The sequence below is a fragment of the Bison bison genome, unplaced genomic scaffold, assembly GCF_000754665.1.
Source record: "Bison bison bison isolate TAMUID 2011002044 unplaced genomic scaffold, Bison_UMD1.0 scf7180017864302, whole genome shotgun sequence".
Lineage (NCBI taxonomy): Eukaryota > Metazoa > Chordata > Mammalia > Artiodactyla > Bovidae > Bison > Bison bison.
In genome coordinates, this window is record NW_011494874.1 from 310,202 (window position 1) to 328,386 (window position 18,185).

At 43.7% G+C, this 18,185-nt stretch overlaps 1 protein-coding gene across 1 annotated transcript in view; it reads left to right on the top strand.

The window, feature by feature from the left end:
- The window catches only part of PPP1R13B (protein phosphatase 1, regulatory subunit 13B), a 43,300-nt gene that overhangs the window by 9,903 nt on the left and 15,212 nt on the right, over positions 1–18,185 (top strand). Inside the window, exons 4-7 of the mRNA XM_010851408.1 lie at positions 1,570–1,646; positions 12,925–13,026; positions 15,223–15,397; positions 16,488–16,684. Of these exons, the coding sequence (XP_010849710.1) occupies positions 1,570–1,646; positions 12,925–13,026; positions 15,223–15,397; positions 16,488–16,684 (551 nt within the window). The remainder of the gene's footprint in view (positions 1–1,569; positions 1,647–12,924; positions 13,027–15,222; positions 15,398–16,487; positions 16,685–18,185) is intronic.

An 18,185-nucleotide genomic window follows, 5' to 3' on the forward strand; every position in this document is an offset into this window, starting at 1 on the left:
TCCTGTAAACTGGTAGATACCATACTCCAGAATGTGTGTATATGTAATTTCTGCTAACAGAGAACAGCTGTTATGAAGCGCCTGTTGCGTGTCATGTGACTGTGTTTGGTTGCATGCTCCGTCGTTCCCATTTATTTACCCTTGTTTTTCACTCATGGCCTCCCTAAGGGCCCTGCATTGGGTATTGGATTCTTACTTGCCCTGCTTCCCCATCAGATGTGCTCTGTGTCTGCTTATGTACTCAGTAGCTTGGTTTTATGCATAAAAAGAGTAAGATTTTTTAATCTCCCAAGAGCCAGTCTTTGCTTCCTTGGGGGTGATAGCACTCTCTGAGAATGTATGGCTTAAGGTGAGGCAGTATTTTCCATAATATAATGTTTCTTCAAAACTTGCAAAGTAGCAGGAAAGAAATAGAAGAAAACATGTTATTCTTTTCTCTTTATTTTAATATCAGGTTAATGACCCTTTGAAGTTATGTTTTCTTAGTAATAAAGTAGGCTCTGGGGTGTGATAATTCTCAAAACAGCATCAGGTGAGAGACGAGCAGAGGAGGAGCAGGCATCCAGCGCAGCACAGCCGTTTGTGACTGTGGACTCACCTGGCACAAAACCGCAGCACACTTTTTTTAAAAAAGTAATGGCAGGAGAATTTTGCCAGTTTAAATTTGAAACCCTTAAAAATTAAAAAAATATATATATTTTTATAGAACAAAGGAGAATTCAGAAGATAGTATCCCATCTCAGTTTTAACCCTAGTAGTGAAGATCAGTTTGTGCATCAGTTTTTAAATTATTGGATATTATAAGTTCTATTTTTGTCTCTTTTAAAATTTTTATCAAAATACAGTTGATTTACAATGCTATGGTAGTTTCAGATTTACAGTAAGGTGAATTAGTTATATGTATACATATATCCATTCTTTTTCTAGATTATTTTCTCATAAAGGTCATTATTTTAGTCTCTCCTAAAATAAAAGCTTTAATTTTTAATAAAAATAGATAATATATATAAAATACAAATAACATGAAATTTACCATCTTGACCATTTTTAAGTGTTAGACACTTTTTGATAAATCAGTTTCAAGATTCTGAAATAGAATATAGAAAAAAATTCATTTAAACAACTTTATGTTGATTATAAAACATTTTTTCAACTGTACTAATTTTTGAGCTGTCCAGCCTGGTATTTTATACTTGTGCTCAATAAATATTTGAATAAGTGAAGAAATTATAAAATATGGTTTTTCTAGGATATCAGAGAAGGCAGTGGCAGTGCACTCCAGTACTCTTGCCTGGAAAATCCCGTGGACGGACGAGCCTGGTAGGCTGCAGTCCATGGGGTCGCTAAGAGTCGGACACGACTGAGCAAGTTCACTTTCACTTTTCACTTTCATGCATTGGAGAAGGAAATGGCAACCCACTCCAGTGTTCTTGCCTGGAGAATCCCAGGGACAGGGGGGCCTGGTGGGCTGCCGTCTATGGGGTCGCACAGAGTCAGACACGACTAAAGCGACTTAGCAGCAGCACAGCAGGATGTCTTTTAGTAAGTTTGGGACTCTCATTTCTCTAGGTGGCCGTCAGACCCAGGAGCAAAGAACTCAGAGAAATGTAACAAATGTACCTGGAGAAAAACGCACTGAAAATGGGGTAAGTAATAGTGAATTTTATTGAACAAGTTTGCTTTTTATAGGTACTAATGAATTTTGGTTATAATTTAATTGTTAATATTTATTTCAACTGTGCTAAATCTCCATTGCTGTGTGTAGGCTCTCTCTAGCTGCAGTCGTCAGGGGCTGCTCTCATTCCGGTGTGGAGGCTTCTCGTGGAGGTGGCTTTTCTCGTTGCAGAATGCGGGCTCTGGGGCACATGGACTCTAGAACTGGGGCTCAAGAGTTGTGGCTCACGGGCTTAGCTGCTGCACGGCTTGTGGACTCTTCTTGGACCAGGGATGGAAACAGTGTCCCCTGCATTGCAAGGCAGATTCATAACCACTGGACCACCAGAGAAGCTGTATAATTTATTTTTAAAGAATTATTTTTTGAGTAGTACTAACCTAAAACAGTAAAACTACCAATTATTTACCAGCAAAACAAGTTTATTTGGGAACAGCAAAAAACTGTAATTCAGGACATGCAGCTATGGACAGCCACATGCAAGTCCTCTGAAACAAGAGGAAACACTTTTATAGAGGAGAAGGGGAGATTTGGAGGGGCTGTTATCAAGAAAAAGTCTTTTGGAGGAAACTGGGAGTTTGAAGTTTGGTGGCCTTTCCTTAGCTGCATTGTTGCCAGGCAAGGAGGAGGTGGTTCTTCTTCTGCCAGTTGGCCGTGAGTGGTGTTTCTTCCTCTGGGGACACACGGTACGCCTCTTCCTGTTGGGTTGGGATCTGCACTGGTGTCTAGAGCTGCGTGTGAGAGAGTGCCCCGCTGTGGCCCCTCAGCCCCATTGCCTTGGGTTTCCCTGTGTGTTTTCACAGTGGAAGTTGTCATCTTTGTCGAGTATTTCGCTCATTTCTATGAAGGTGTGACACAGCAGCCTGAGCGGTCTTGGTCTCATCATCCTCACTGTGCCCATGCACTGGGTGGTCTCCAGCAGAGCAGTGCCCTCCAATGCCCTCTACGTGCTGCTGCCACGGCAGGTCCTGGAACCGCAGCCGCGGGCTCCGTCCCCCGGAGGCAGATGGGCTCGTCTCTGGACTGAGAGACAGGCGTGCAGACTCGCTTTGTGTCTTCAGTGTTGATGTCTTGATCCTCCGTCAGGTTTTAAAAGACAAGATGGCTGATGGGTTGAAGTCATCATAGGTGTCTCCAGGAGAGAGGACTTCCTTTGTCATCTGATGTAGAGTTGGAGAAAAGGCCTAACATTGGTTATAGGGGAAGAAGTTTGTCCAAGCAGATGGATTCTTTTTAAGAAATTTGTGTTGAAAGAGCAGAAATGAATGAATGACGATGAATGAATGAGAGGAGAATGAAGAATGAGAGAAATTTTAATCATGGTCTTTTCTGGAAATTTTCATAGTAACTTTTCCAAATAGTTTTCAGGCTGAAGAATATTTCTTTTTCTGGCTCTGCCCTCACTGGATGTGTAGCTTCAGCATGTTACTGCCTAGCACAGTGCTTGGCATGGTCACACATGGGTGAGAGAAATGGGCCTGGAGTGCAGAGGGCCCATCTTCAGACACTGGCTTCAGAACTTTCTAACTAGCTGAATTTGAGCAAGGCACTTTGCCCCTCTACTTTCCAGCTTCATGTTACTGGCTTTCAATTGTCTTTCTTTTATCGATTACCATTGTGACTTTAAATGATATATCTCTGTTTATTTGTACAGTCGCCTTGAAACCATGTCTCTGGACCTCCCTTCTCGTAAGACGAGGCTCTCAGCACCCCTCCCCTTTCTCCATCTCGCTCCTCCCTTCTAGCTTCTTCAGCTGTGCTTCTGTGTTGTCAGTGCTGATAATATCTGTGTGCTTTTATCTGAGCATAATTAAAGACTTTTATACTTTGTTTATACCGAAGACTTTGTGTGGATCACAATAAACTGGAAAATTCTGAAAGAGATGGGCATACCAAACCACCTGACCTGCCTCTTGAGAAACCTGTACGCAGGTCAGGAAGCAATAGTTAGACCTGGACATGGAACAACAGACTGGTTCCAAATAGGAAAGGAGTACGTCAAGGCTGTATATTGTCACCCTGCTTATTTAACTTATACGCAGGGTACATCATGAGAAACACTGGACTGGATGAAGCACAAGCTGGAATCAAGATTGCCGGGAGAAATATCAATAACCTCAGATATGCAGACAACACCACCCTTATGGCAGAAAGTGAAGAAGAACTAAAGAGCCTCTTGATAAAAGTGAAAGAGGAGAGTGAAAAAGTTGGCTTAAAGCTCAACATTCAGAAAACTAAGATCATAGCATCCGGTCCCATCACTTCATGGCAAATAGACGGGGAAACAGTGGAAACAGTGGCTGACTTTATTTTTCTGGGCTCCAAAATCACTGCAGATGGTGATTGCAGCCATGAAATTAAAAGACGCTTACTCCTTGGAAGGAAAGTCATGACCAAGCTAGATAGCATATTGAAAAGCAGAGACATTACTTTGCTAACAAAGGTCCATCTAGTCAAGGCTGTGGTTTTTCCAGTGATCATGTATGGATGTGTGCGTTGCCGAAGAATTGAGGCTTTTGAACTGTGGTGTTGGAGAAGACTCTTGAGAGTCCCTTGGAGACCAGCCAGTCCATCCTAAAGGAGGTCAGTCCTGGGTGTTCATTGGAAGGACTGATGTTGAAGCTGAAACTCCAATACTTTGGCCACCTGATGTGAAGAGCTCACTCATTTGAAAAGACCCTGATGTTGGGAAAGATTGAGGGCAGGAGGAGAAGGGGACGACAGAGGATGAGATGGCTGGATGGCATCACCGACTTGATGGACGTGGGTTTGGGTGGGCTCTGGGAGTTGGTGATGGACAGGGAGGCCTTGTGTGCTGCAGTTCATGGGGTCGCAAAGAGTTGGACACGACTGAGCAACTGAACTGAGTACTTTTTTATACACTAGTTATAAAGTTGAAAAGCATTTAATGGTGTTTCAGATTTTTCAGATACTAACCACTGTAGGGTCAGGTGGGGTACTGGATTGTTTTCTCCTTTTGAGTGCCACTCAGGGAGAACTGTTCCTCCTGTCAGGATTAAGGATTCTCCTTCCTTACCCTCCAGTTGCTAAAGATCATTCCACAAATCCTTTTCCTATTCCTGCCTTCTGACTTGCTGGTGCACTCTGAGTCTGAAACCTCTGTGGGGTTCTGGCAGGCGTATGTGCTTCAGAAAGCCTGAAGGAATAAAGGCCCAGGCCCCACAGGCAGAACTTCTGATTCAGTAAGGCTGGGATGGGCCTGGAAGACTCATATAATACTGTTGCCCTGCCAGGTTTGGGAACCTCCAGGATGCATGTACCCACTGTCCAAAGCATTCAGAACTTAGCTGTCCAACAGAATCTTGAAGATCCCTTTGTGTTCTAAGATTTCCTGTGGCCTGAACTTCAGGGGAAGAGAAATAAGTATATCAAATAGGCGGGGACTGTGTGTGTGTGTATATAATAAACCAAAGGGACTCAGGAGGAAAGGAGATCAGTAACAGTATGGTGAGTTTCGACGCAATGGGTCCTTGATCTTTCCAGGGTGAGGTTGTTTGTTGTAAACATGGAGGTGATGTTTACGTGTCAAGATCAACAAAACTGAAACCTGAAACCAAAATTAAAGCTGTGTTTGCAGCCTACATGCGAGCTTATAATTAGAGGAAGGTTGGGAGCTGGTGAGGAGGCGTGACTCTTGTGCTGGAAGCATGACATCTAAGAGGTTACGGTGTTTATGGCACCACATCTGCCTTTTAAGCCTAATAATATGTTACCTTTGTGAAGCACTTTATTGTCTACAAAGCACTTTTATGTGCATTTTTTAAAGTTAATAAGATGTTAAAAATATCCTTCTCCAAAAATGTTTTTGCCGTGTACCCTGGACCTAGAATAACAGCACCTGAACCTGCGTGCCCCATGCCTGCCAGCAGCTGCTGAGGCAACTGCTCTCCCCGCAGTGCAGGGCACAAAGTCAGCTGTCTAAGAAACAAAGGCCCCGGCCCCACTGGCAGAACTTTTCATTCAGTAAGTGTGAGGTGGGCCTGAAGACCCTCGTGTGACACTGTTGCTCTGCCCGTCTGGGAACGTCCAGGTTATATGTACACACTGCCGTAAGCATTCGGAGCTCGCTTGTCCAATAGAATTCTGAAGATCTGGTTTGACTTTATGGTGTAAAGGCAAACTGATTTATCCTTAATGCGTGTGCCTGTATCCGGGGGTCCCAGGACTACCCTCGGTGTCAGCAGTTTGCTCGGAGGACTCACAGGACTCAGCACATGGCCGTCGTCATGGCTGTGAGGTCCCCCCGCCAGAGGATGCAGCACAGGAGCCACGAAGGAAGGGGCGGCGCACGGGGGCGTGGCATCTGGGGAAAGCTGCCCAGCTCCCGAGGGTCCCCTCCCTCGGAGCCACACGGGACACGCTTCGTTCAAACCAACTGTTTGCTTGAAACTAGTGTCACAGTGTCACTTCTTACTCTGCAAAGTCGGATACCACTTGGCGACTGAACAGCAACACAGTACTTACTAATGTGTTTTGGATGAGTCACTATACCAAAGAAAGCTGTCTGGAAAATGGCGTCATTTTCTAGGAACTGTGGTAGTGAGGAGTCATTAACTGAACAGATACTGTGTGCGGTGATGAATCCTTTTGTTTTCACAGACAAATTTTTGGTCTTTGATAGTTTGGGGCACGTATTGGAAAAATACATTTAGCACATGTTGGCAGAATGTTTTCACAGTACAATAAATGGGAGATAAAGCTAAGTCTTTTTACTAATATTTGAAAAACTAAATATAAAAACATAATTAGAGGCTTAAGATGGAAGACAAGTGTATTGCGTAATTGTCTACAGTGGTTTGTGTTAAGAAACCTTATTATATGTTTTTAATAAATGAATTATTGCAGAATCAATTTCAAAATTATATATAAAACAAATTACTTGAGGAGATGAAAACACATTTGACTAAAGCCATGTTATCAACTGACTTGTGATCTAAAGCTTTTAACCATAATTATCAAGTGGGTTGTAGTTAATATCTAAAAAATCTAGTTCTGATAGCCTGTTTGTCAAGCATACTTTATTTTGTTGGCTTTCTTAGTTGTGATTCAACATAATTAGTACAAATGAGACATTAGCCAATAAGTCCCCGTTTACGGCTAACTTTTAGCAAATTGAGCTAGCTTATTTACTGAAAATCTGATTATAGTGCATTTGGGGTTGATAGCTTAATAACATTTTTATGCTTACCTTTTTCATTCTTATCAAAATAAAATACCATTATATGAGATTCTTTCTTCACCAAGAGGTTACCATTTTATTTTAAAAAGAGGATAATTAAAATATAAACCCTGACAACGCCAAATGTCAGCGAGGATGAGGTGAAGCTGGAACTCGTGTGTGTCGCTGGGAGAGTGTAGGATGATGCTTCACGCTGGAGAGCAGTTTGTCAGTTTGAGTGAGTGAAACGAGCACTTAACCACACAGCGCTCAGTCCCCAGCTTCACTTCTTGACATCAGTTACCCAAAATAAGCCAGAACATTTGTCCACATAAATACTGGTGCATGAATGTTCAAGATGGCTTTATCCCTCATAGCTAAGGAGTGGAAACGACCTGAATGCTCATGAGCAGATGAGCGGGAAAATAAAAGTGCTTATACAAGTGAGTGCTGTCGACAGCAGAGAGGAGCGGCATGGACGGATTCTACGACGCCGTGCTGAAGGAAAGAAGCCAGACCCAGGAAGTGACCCTGTCTAGTGAACTTCTCAGCACACAGGGCTTGGTGATCGGGGCGCAACCGCCCCCACCCCCACGGGTGGGGTAGAATTGACTGGGAAGCTCGGAGGGGAGCTTTCTGGGATGATGGCGGCATTGTGTTGACTGGGGTGGTGGTTAAACTGTGATGTGCAGTGGTCATCTAATGCAGCAGCATACTTCACATGGTGTGCTTATGGTCTGTAAATTATGCCTCAGTTAAAGTAAATGTGAAAAATTTCACTGTGTGTTTAATATACTAGCCTGTCATTTCATTTTGTTAACTTACTGCCATTATGTATGTTTTTGAAGTTTTGTGTCAGAAATGGGTTAGAAAGAAAAAAACTAAAAAAAAAAAAAAAGAAACGGGTTAGAATATATGCTTATCAATTTTTTAAAGTTGCTGATCTTAAATTTAGGAACATAAAAATTAGAAAATCATGGGATTTTTATTAACAGTGTTATGAAATAAACAGCACATTATAGTATCTATGTAGTTTCTAGGGGTCAGGAAGTCAGGGCTTGGCTGGGTGACTTGGATTCAGGGTCTCTTGTGACACTGTAATCAAGGTGTTGGCCAGAATCACAGTCATCCAGAGCTTGACTGGGCTGGAGGATCTGTTTTCAAGCCCATGAGATAATGTTTTTACACGGAATTTCTGTAAAGTCAGGAGCAGTAATGTAAGGAGGGCTCGGCTTCTCATTTGGACTCGTAGCTCTTTGGGGTATGAGGCTTTAAGAGGTGCTTTGTGTTCTCAGACCTGCAGGTCTCAGGTGGACCAGGGCAGCCGGCTGTGGTCCTGCTTTTCTGAGCTGCTCGCAGGCTTTCCAAGATGGTGCCAGCCGCACAGTGCACTTTTCACAGGAGTGCACGATGACGCGCAAGTCCTCACCGCTGCGCTGGGAGAATGCTCGTTTTATTTCACAGTGAGAATATCAGAATAGAGAACTGAGCTCAGGTTCCATTCCTCATGGTTGAACTTGATGGATTCTTATCTCATTCACCAGAAGAGAGGCTCGCTCATTGGAAACAGGGACCAACTGCATTTTACTTTTTTATTACTTACAGTGTCTGGGATTATATCTGGCATATCAAGAGTAAATGACTTACCATGATTTCAAACATGTATAGTGCTCAAACAAAAAAATAACTCCAGTTCTCCTGACCCCTCCACCCTGTCAAGGCTGGGGAGCTGAGTCCTTTGCATGGGCCTGCAGAGCTGTCCTGAGAGAACTTTCCCACTCATTTTACTGGTCGTGGAAGTGATTTGTCCTCTCTCTAACCTGGAGTTGATCTCATCAGATAACTACCATAATGAGGGACCTTCAAGTGCCCAAGGGAGCAGGATTTGATTTCTTCTTATTAGATGCAATGAAAAGAAATAAGTGAGGAATTAGGTCATAGGTTTGTCTGAATAAATTGAGTTCATATGGAGAATTTAAAATTATTCCTCTGGGGTTTAGTTTACATGGAGAAATACATGCTGTTAGGCCTGTCATAAAAGGATCGAATTTGCATCAGAGGTTTTTGTTTTCTTTAAAAAAAAACCCTGAAAAGATGCTTGCTGCTAAATTTTCACATTGAACAAATTAGGGAATATGTACTAAAGTATAAAATGTTGCCTATCTTTTGACTTACAAGTTTATGGTGGCTTGTGTTTTTATAACCCATTTAAAATAAAGTTAAGTTACACAGGTGTGTTCACTTTGAAATAATTCACTGAGCTGAACACAGATTTATACAGTTTTATGTTTGTAATATCTACATCAATAAAATTTCTATTCAACTTCAGATTAAGAGCTTTGTGTTGGGCTAGCCCATGTGACATATAGATGTTTTGAAAGTGAAGTGGCTCAGTCGTGTCCAACTCTTTGCGACCTCATGGACTGTAGCCTACCGCGCTCCTCTGTCCATAGGATATTCCAGGCAAGAGAACTGGAGTGGGTTGCCATTTCCTTCTCCAGAGGATCTTTCTGACCCAGGGATTGAACCTGGGTCTCCCACATTGTAGGCAGACCTTTACCATCCGAGCCACCAGGGAAAATTTCTATTAAAGTACAATATATATTAGTATATACCTAAGATACAATATCTGAATTACTTATGTCAATATAATATATCTTAGTTTATAATTAGAGACACACGTAACACATACAGAGAGCTGTGTCTTGTTCACAAGTGTAAATATCAGAACACGCAACCGTTCAGTTTCTCCTCCGTCGTCTTTTCATTGTTATTTTAAGCCCTTGGTGGGGAGGGGAGACCAAAGAGCTAAGTTTTGGGGTTTTTTCAAGTTGTAAAATTATGAAATTAATGTAAAGTGAAAGATTTGTTACAGGAACTTCATTTTTCTCTAGTCGAAAATATGTTTCTGAAAGTTTCAAAAATACCTTTTGTTGAACTTCCCTGATGAAGAATCCACCTGCCAGTGCAGGGAACATGGGTTCAGTCCCTGGTTCGGGAAGCTTCCACATGCCATGGGACAAACTAAACTCACAAGCCGCAACTACAAAAGCCCACGCGCCGAGAGCCTGTGCTCTGCACCAAGAGAAGCCACGGCAACGAGAACCCCACGCATTGTAATTAACGGTGGCCCCTGCTCGCCGGAACCAGAGAAAGCGTGCGCAGCGGCAAAGACCGAGCGCAGCCAAAAATAAGTAATTTAAAAATTCCTTGTGGTGGTGACTGCAAAAATCTCAGTAGATGGAAATCAGAACACTTTCTTAATATTAAAGCAGAAATTTGAGTGCATTGTGACAGGTGGGGCATTTTTGTAGAATGAACCAATCTCAAATGAAATTTCTGTAACTTGACAGTTTACAGCACCTGGTTTAGAAAAGGAACTTGCTCCACATTGCTTTATCAGGACTTTAGATAAACAGAATGGGGGCTCCAGTTAATTAAATCCTGATTCCACTTTCTAACAGTCCAGAATGGGCTTACCACCATATGATTTGGGGAGGACAGAAGTCGGAGGAACAGGGCTTGGTACCCTTGTGAAAAGTTACAAGAGGCCCAGAGTACAGAGGAGCCCAGAGATGGACCGTGGAGCTCCGAGGAGGGGCTGTGCACCTGCGTGGTGTGACCCATGGGCTGGAGAAGGCCGAAGGAAGACAGGCGTGGCTGGAATCGGAGCTCTGGCCCTCTGCCAGCTCTGTGTCCTTAGCCATATCCCTCTGCCTTTCCCCTGGGATTCCTCTGCAGTGTGGGCTCATTTGCCTGCACAGGTCTGTTGTGAAGATTGTGTGATGCAGTGCATGTCACACGTCCAGTCTAGAAGGGGGTGCTGTAGGAGATGGTCAGGAACAAACCTCTGCATCCTTCTCTGTCCATGCAACTGACCTGGGGCATATTATTTGAACTTCTCTCTGCTTATTTTCTCATCTGTAGAATGGAGCTGTAATGATCTCTGCCTGAGAGTGTCATTTTAAGGCTTAAATGAGTTCATAAGTGGGAAGTAATTACTTTAGAGCAAGGTTCATGACAGAAGAACTGTACTTCTTGACCAAGATAATCACGATGGTGTGATCACTCACCTAGAGCCAGACATCCTGGAATGTGTAGTCAAGTGGGCCTTAGGAAGCATCACTACGAACAAGCTAGTGGAAGTGATAGAATTCCAGTTGAGCTTTCCTGGAAGATGATGCTGTGAAAGTGCTGCACTCAATATGCCAGCAAATTTGGAAAACTCAGCAGAGGCCACAAGACTGGAAAAGGTCAGTTTTTATTCCAATCCCAAAGAAAGGCAATGCCAAAGAATGCTCAAACTACCACACAGTTGCACTCATCTCACACGCTAGTAAAGTAATGCTCAAAATTCTCCAGGCTTCAGCAATACGTGAACCGTGAACTTCCAGATGTTCAAGCTGGTTTTAGAAAAGGCAGAGGAACCAGAGATCAAATTGCCAACATCCGCTGGATCATCGAAAAAGCAGGAGAGTTCCAGAAAAACATCTATTTCTGCTTTATTGACTATGCCAAAGCCTTTCACTGTGTGGATCACAATAAACTGTGGAAAAGTCTGAGAGAGATGGGAATACCAGACCACCTGACCTGCCTCTTGAGAAATGTTTATGCCGGTCAGGAAGCAACAGTTAGAACTGGACACGGAACAACAGACTGGTTCCAAATAGGAACAGGAGTATGTCAAGGCTGTATATTATCACCCTGCTTATTTAACTTATATGCAGAGTACCTCATGAGAAACGCTGGACTGGAAGAAACACAAGCTGGAATCAAGATTGCTGGGAGAAATATCAATAACCTCAGATATGCAGCTGACACCACCCTTATGGCAGAAAGTGAAGAGGAACTAAAAAAAGCCTCAATGAAAGTGAAAGAGGAGAGTGAAAAAGTTGGCTTAAAGCTCAACATTCAGAAAATGAAGATCATGGCATCGGTCCCATCACTTCATGGCAAATAGATGGGGAAACAGTGGAAAGTGTCAGACTTTATTTTTGGGGCCTCCAAAATCACTGCAGATGGTGATTGCAGCCATGAAATTAAAAGACGCTTACTCCTTGGAGGGAAAGTTATGACCAAGCTAGATAGCATATTGAAAAGCAGAGACATTACTTTGCCAACAAAGGTCCATCTAGTCAAGGCTATGGTTTTTCCAGTAGTCATGTATGGATGTGAGAGTTGGACTGTGAAGAAAGCTGAGTGCCGAAGAATTGATGCTTTTGAACTGTGGTGTTGGAGAAGACTCTTGAGAGTCCCTTGGACTGCAAGGAGATCCAACCAGTCCATTCTGAAGGAGATCAGCCCTGGGATTTCTTTGTAAGGCATGATGCTAAAGCTGAAATTCCAGTAGTTTGGCCACCTCATACGAAGAGTTGCCTCATTGGAAAAGACTCTGATGCTGGGAGGGATTGGGGGCAGGAGGAGAAGGGGACGACAGAGGATGAGATGTCTGGATGGCATCACCGACTCGATGGACGTGAGTCTGAGTGAACTCTGGGAGTTGGTGATGGACAGGGAGGCCTGGCATGCTGCGATTCATGGGGTCGCAAAGAGTCGGACACGACTGAGCGACTTAACTGAACTGAACTGAAAGCTCATGATGAGCACAAAAAAATGCATCCTGTCAGTAACAGGATGGGGACATGCTTCCAGATTCCATCAGTTGCCACTCCTGCGGATGTGGATAATGCTCTGTCGATCGTGGGTCAGTCTTTGGTGTAGGCCATACTGATGGTGTTTTTAATGAGATATTTATATTTCAGAATCTTTGATGCATTTCCGCTTCTCGAGACCAGGTGGCAGTGAAATGACATTTGCCCTTAGGTGTCACCTGCACATTTATTTTTTAGTTTGTGTACTCTTAAACATTTGACATCCCCATTTACTCAAATAAATTTAATAGAAGCAGTCAACAATGAGGAAAGGTTCTTAGGAGAAAGTAAACTAACTTATGTTCCTCTAACTTCTAGGGAACCTATTTAAAAATCTTGATGTGTGTGCATTCTGACATTAGAGAAAAATGATGACGCAGACAAGCATCCATTCCAGTCTGAGCGTGTTTTGTTCTCTATAGGTTGGGAATCCACGTGTTGAACTTACCCTCTCAGAACTCCAAGATATGGCAGCTCGGCAGCAACAGCAGATTGAAAACCAGCAACAGATGCTGGTTGCCAAGGTACGTTACTAAGTGGCAGTGGAGAACGGTCAGCAAGAGTGTTCTTCAGCGTTAGTTTAGATTCCATGGCTGATCCGTGTGAGTAGAACTGTGCTCCCACAGTGGTAAACATTGTCCCTCTTCATGATCGCTTCTGTGATAAGAAGGGCACACTGTGGCTTCTTGACATTGGGGAAGTATCGGGCAAGAGCATCTGACCCTTGACTTGCACACTTAGACCCCCAGGACAGGAAGCGGTTGAACTTAACCCACTTGTAGATAAAATTTGGAAAGAAAAGATGCTGTCCATCGTCCCCTTCTTTCTCCTCTGGGTGTGTTCTCAGCTGGCGTGGTTGGCATTAGTGTTCTAGAGGAAGCCAGCGGTCCGCAATAAGACGCTGGTCATGGGCCCCGAAGACACTGGCTTCCTCGTACCCTGCCCTGCAAGAACTCTGTTTGGGGCATGGTAGGCACTCACTGTATACACCGAGGACTCGATTTGTCACTGAAACTCTGTCACAGGATTTGAAACTATTGCCCACCCATAATGAAGCCAAAGAAACCAAAATGGAAATGTTGGAGTTTGGAAAAGAGAAAGCTTTATTGCAGAGCCGGGCAAGGAGAACAGTTGGCTCATGCTCAAAAAATCCAAACTCACTGATGGTTCTCAGGAATGTATTTTTTTTAATAGGCAAAATTTGGGGTGAAGACTGCAGTGTGTAATTGTGTTCTGATAGGTTGGTGGTGAGATAACAGGCTGGTGTCTAGGAGTCTTGTGCTCAGCCTAGAGTTACCAGCCTCCACCCGGTGAGGCCTAAATTTCTGCAGAGGAGCTCAGGATAGGTTGTGCAGTGTGTCCCCGGGGGAGCGGGGAGGCAGGCGGAGGGGCCAGGACCTTGTTTCCCGACAGCTCCTGCTTTGTCTCTGCATCCCCTCGCTGCCCTGGTTAGTGACTGTGTGAGTCTGCCTTTTGGACTCAGGGAAGGGGTAGGAGTCTGAAGCCCTCTTCCTATAAACCAGAAATGGGGACACAGTAGGGCTTTTGTACCCGGGATGGCCCCACACTGATGGCTTGGTTTCACAACTGTTCTGAATAGTGGTTTAGTCTTGGACTGAAACATCAGACCTATCTCCCATGCCTGCTGAGCATGATTCCTGACCTAGTGATCTTAACTGTCCTGACACTGCTACACAGAGAACACGCAGACATCACTGCCCAGGTTCTTACTGCTTTCTCTGTAGAGAGAGCTTAGTAACCAAATGTCCAGTTCAACTTATTTTCATTTATTGAATGACCATGTGACTCTGTCCATATTCATGTTAATAACAGTTTAAATTGGACTTGTTTTTGAAAGTAGTCTTGCAAAGTTTATTGGATTTATTAGTAATACAAGGATAAAGAACAATTAAAAGCTATGTAAATTGGAAGATATATTCATTCCATTAATAATGTTTCTAAGATGAAATGTACATGGTATTATGTCATCATAAGCTTTTCTAATTCTGCTTTTCTTTTTCTCTCCAAATATTGATTCAGGGGTACTGCTATTGAAAGGAATCTTTGATATTTTCAGCAGTGTAACTCAAGTTGATGCGGGTTATTCCATGTTTAAGCTCATATCCCCTTCCTTAGGTTGCACGTGTCATGCCTGCAGTCACATGTAAACCTCTCCTTAGGTATATTCATGCATACGGATAGGACCACAGTAGTGCTGTTATCCTGTAGGTATGCCTTCACATGAGTAGGGTAAAAAAACTATTGAAGAGTGTTACATGTGCTTTTACTGTAGGGCTGTCCTGTTCTTGTTTGATGATAAAATGATGATAAAATGTTTGATTCCTTTTGAAGAAACTAGTCCTAAAGAAAACAAGCACTTCCTCCAGGGTCCCTGCCACTTAGCAAATTAGAGGTTCATCTCCTTACTAATCACCTTCTCTCTTTTCAGTATAAAATCTGCTGGTCAGTGCTCATTTCCTTTAGGAGGTTAAGCAAGGGACCCGTGGAAGCTGCTTTGTAGGCACGGGAAACCTGGTACCAGCAGCAGGAAGCTTGGGCTGCTGGGCTTCACACACAGGATGGCAGTGAGGGGGTGTCCAGCATTTCTCTAATATTCATGAAGACAGGAGATCCTGTGGGTTCCACTTAAACTGTTTTTAGTGTTCAGAAGTGACTGTGCATTTCAATTTTCAAAGCTAGCTATTCTCCTCTCTCGATAGGAACAGCGTTTACATTTTCTAAAGCAACAGGAGCGCCGTCAGCAGCAGTCTATTTCTGAAAATGAAAAGCTTCAGAAATTGAAAGAACGAGTTGAAGCCCAGGAAAATAAGCTGAAGAAGATCCGTGCCATGAGAGGACAAGTAGACTACAGCAAAATCATGAATGGCAATCTATGTACGTGCTACGGCCCAGGGCATCCACGCTCCCTAGGCATAGACCAAGTGAGACAGGCTGGCTTCCAAGCGCTTCAGTCATAAGCTGATGCCAGAGCTCGCTGTAGGGAAGCGCTGGAGCTTTGCTCTGCCATCTGCAGCTGCCAGGATGCGTGGTGAGACTAGGAGGTCTTAGAAGACCTTCTGCAGCCTTAGCAGGGTATTAGGGAGACCCTCCTGTTACCTCGCTTGTAGCCACCCGTTGGATTAAGACTCGGGTCCTCTTAAGACTCAGTTCATGAGGGAGGTTCTGTTTTAACCGAGCAGCCTCAGTTCTATCTGTGTGTTGAGCTGAAGCACACAGATGCTCACCGTGTGTGTGTGTGGATCGTCACTTTACTGTTCAGTTAGTGCCCACTTTGGTGGTAGTAGCGTTAGTTGCTCAGTCGTGTCGGACTCTTTGCGACTCCATGGGATTCTCCAGGTGAGAATACTGGAGGGGGTAGCAATTCCCTTCTCCAGGGGATCTTCCCTCCCCAGGAACTGAACCTCAGTCTCCTTCATTGTAGGCAGATTCTTTACCATCTGAGCTACCAGGGAAGCCCAGTACCTGCTTTATGTTACAGTAATAAGCAAGATAGATTTGGGTGGTCCTGCCCTCACAGAGTGGTATCTTTGGTGCATTGAGCTTCCTAGGTGGCTTGACCAAGGTAGCTTTGGGACAGTTGCCCTAATTTAAAAACATTCAGGCACTTCCCTCGTGGTCCAGTGGCTGAGACTCCTCGCTCCCAATGCAGGCAGCCTGGGTTCAAGCCCTAGTCAAGGAACTGGATCCCACATGCCACAGTTAAGACCCAGCACAGCCAATGAAATAAGTAATTTCTTCAAAATTAAAGCATTAAATAATTAGTGCAAATGACTGTCTTCCGAGCGGTCACATGTTTGTTGAAATACGTTCTGGATTATGCACCTTATGGTTTTCTCCCCAAGGATAATGCCAGAGTTGAGTTAAAGGTATAGAAATGAAGAACTGTCACCCAAAAAAAAGCAAAATACCATGAAAAAACAAGTCCACTAATTATGTTTTTTTCTTTACTGATGGAAAATTACAGCTGCTGAAATAGAAAGATTCAGTGCCATGTTCCAGGAAAAGAAGCAGGAAGTACAGACTGCAATTTTAAGAGTTGATCAACTCAGTCAACAATTAGAAGATTTAAAGAAGGGAAAACTGAACGGGTTCCAGCCTTACAGTGGCAAGCTGACAGGACCGGCAGCAGTGGAGCTGAAAAGACTGTACCAGGAGCTCCAGGTGACTCCCCTGAGTTTGAGGAATGATTCTGTTAAAACGTCCTTCTTTTGGGCGTCCTTCCGGTGCAGGCTGTAAACCTCAGAAATTGAAAATGAATAAATTCTACTTTAATAGTAGGCACCAAATGTATTCAGTACAAAAGAATGTTTTGAACAGCTTTGAGCTATAATTCATAGTTTATGATACACCAATTTACAGTTTACAAGTAAGTGGTTTCAGTATCTACACAGAGTCTGTATCCACCACCACAGTCGATTTTAGACTATCTTCACCGCTTGCAAAAGAAACCCCACGCCTCTTCACCGTCACCCCACAACTCCCTACCCCTCTAGCCCTAAGCAGCTGTGACTCTACTTTGAGTCTCTGTGGATTTGCCTGTTCTGGAAATTCCGTATGAATGGAGTCATGCAGTTGTAGTTCTCTGTGAGTGACTTCTCTCACTGAGCATGCTTTTAGTACAGAAATTTGATATGAATTTAATTGGCAATATAATGAACTGGTAAAGAACTAAGCTTCAGATGATACCTAAGGCCTTTGTGTAAGCTGTGTTTTGACAAGATTGATGCCTGTTGTTAAATCCTTGTGTTTGTCAGCTTGGGCTGCCTTAAAACTGCAGACAGGTCTGTCTTAACGGTTCTGGAGGCTGGAAGTCCCAGATCAGAGTGCTGGTAGACTCAGCTCATGGGGAGGGTCCCTTCCTGGCCGCCTTCTTGCTGTGTCCTCACCTGCTCTGCTTTCTCTCCCTCCTCTTACAACCCCACCATGAAGGCCCCAGCCTCCTGACTGGTGCAGTCACACTGGGGACCAGGGTGGATCTTGGGAGGACACAGTCGTCAGCAGCCCTCAGGAGGCGTGCAGCAGGTGGTTTGTCAAGCCAGAAGCAAGATTTGTGCTTCTATTAGCACTTGCTAGAAAAAGGATTCTATCACTTTACGAAATGGGGATTTTTAATCACAGGGAATAAACTGGCTCATGGCTGCCATTAAGTTCTGTAATATAAATATTACAGTATTAAAATGGCATGAAATAAAGTGTTATAAGAATTTATTACTTTTTATGGTTTTAAGCAATTGTTAAAAAGTGCAGTTTTTAAGAATTCTTTTGGTGAAATGTGATGAATGTATTATATTTATTTATATGCATTTCCAACTTTTTGACTGCAGTCAAACTTAAAAAGTACATGTTACCTCCTGTCTGGTACCAGTGTGTATGTGCTGGTCAGGTAAGATCAGATCAGTTGCTCAGTCGTGTCCGACTCTTTGTGACCCCATGAATTGCAGCACGCCAGGCCTCCCTGTCCATCACCAACTCCCGGAGTTGACTCAGACTCACGTCCATCGAGTCGGTGATGCCATCCAGACATCTCATCCTCTGTCGTCCCCTTCTCCTCTTGCCCCCAATCCCTCCCAGCATCAGAGTCTTTTCCAATGAGGCAACTCTTCGCATGAGGTGGCCAAACTACTGGAGTTTCAGCTTTAGCATCATGCCTTCCAAAGAAATC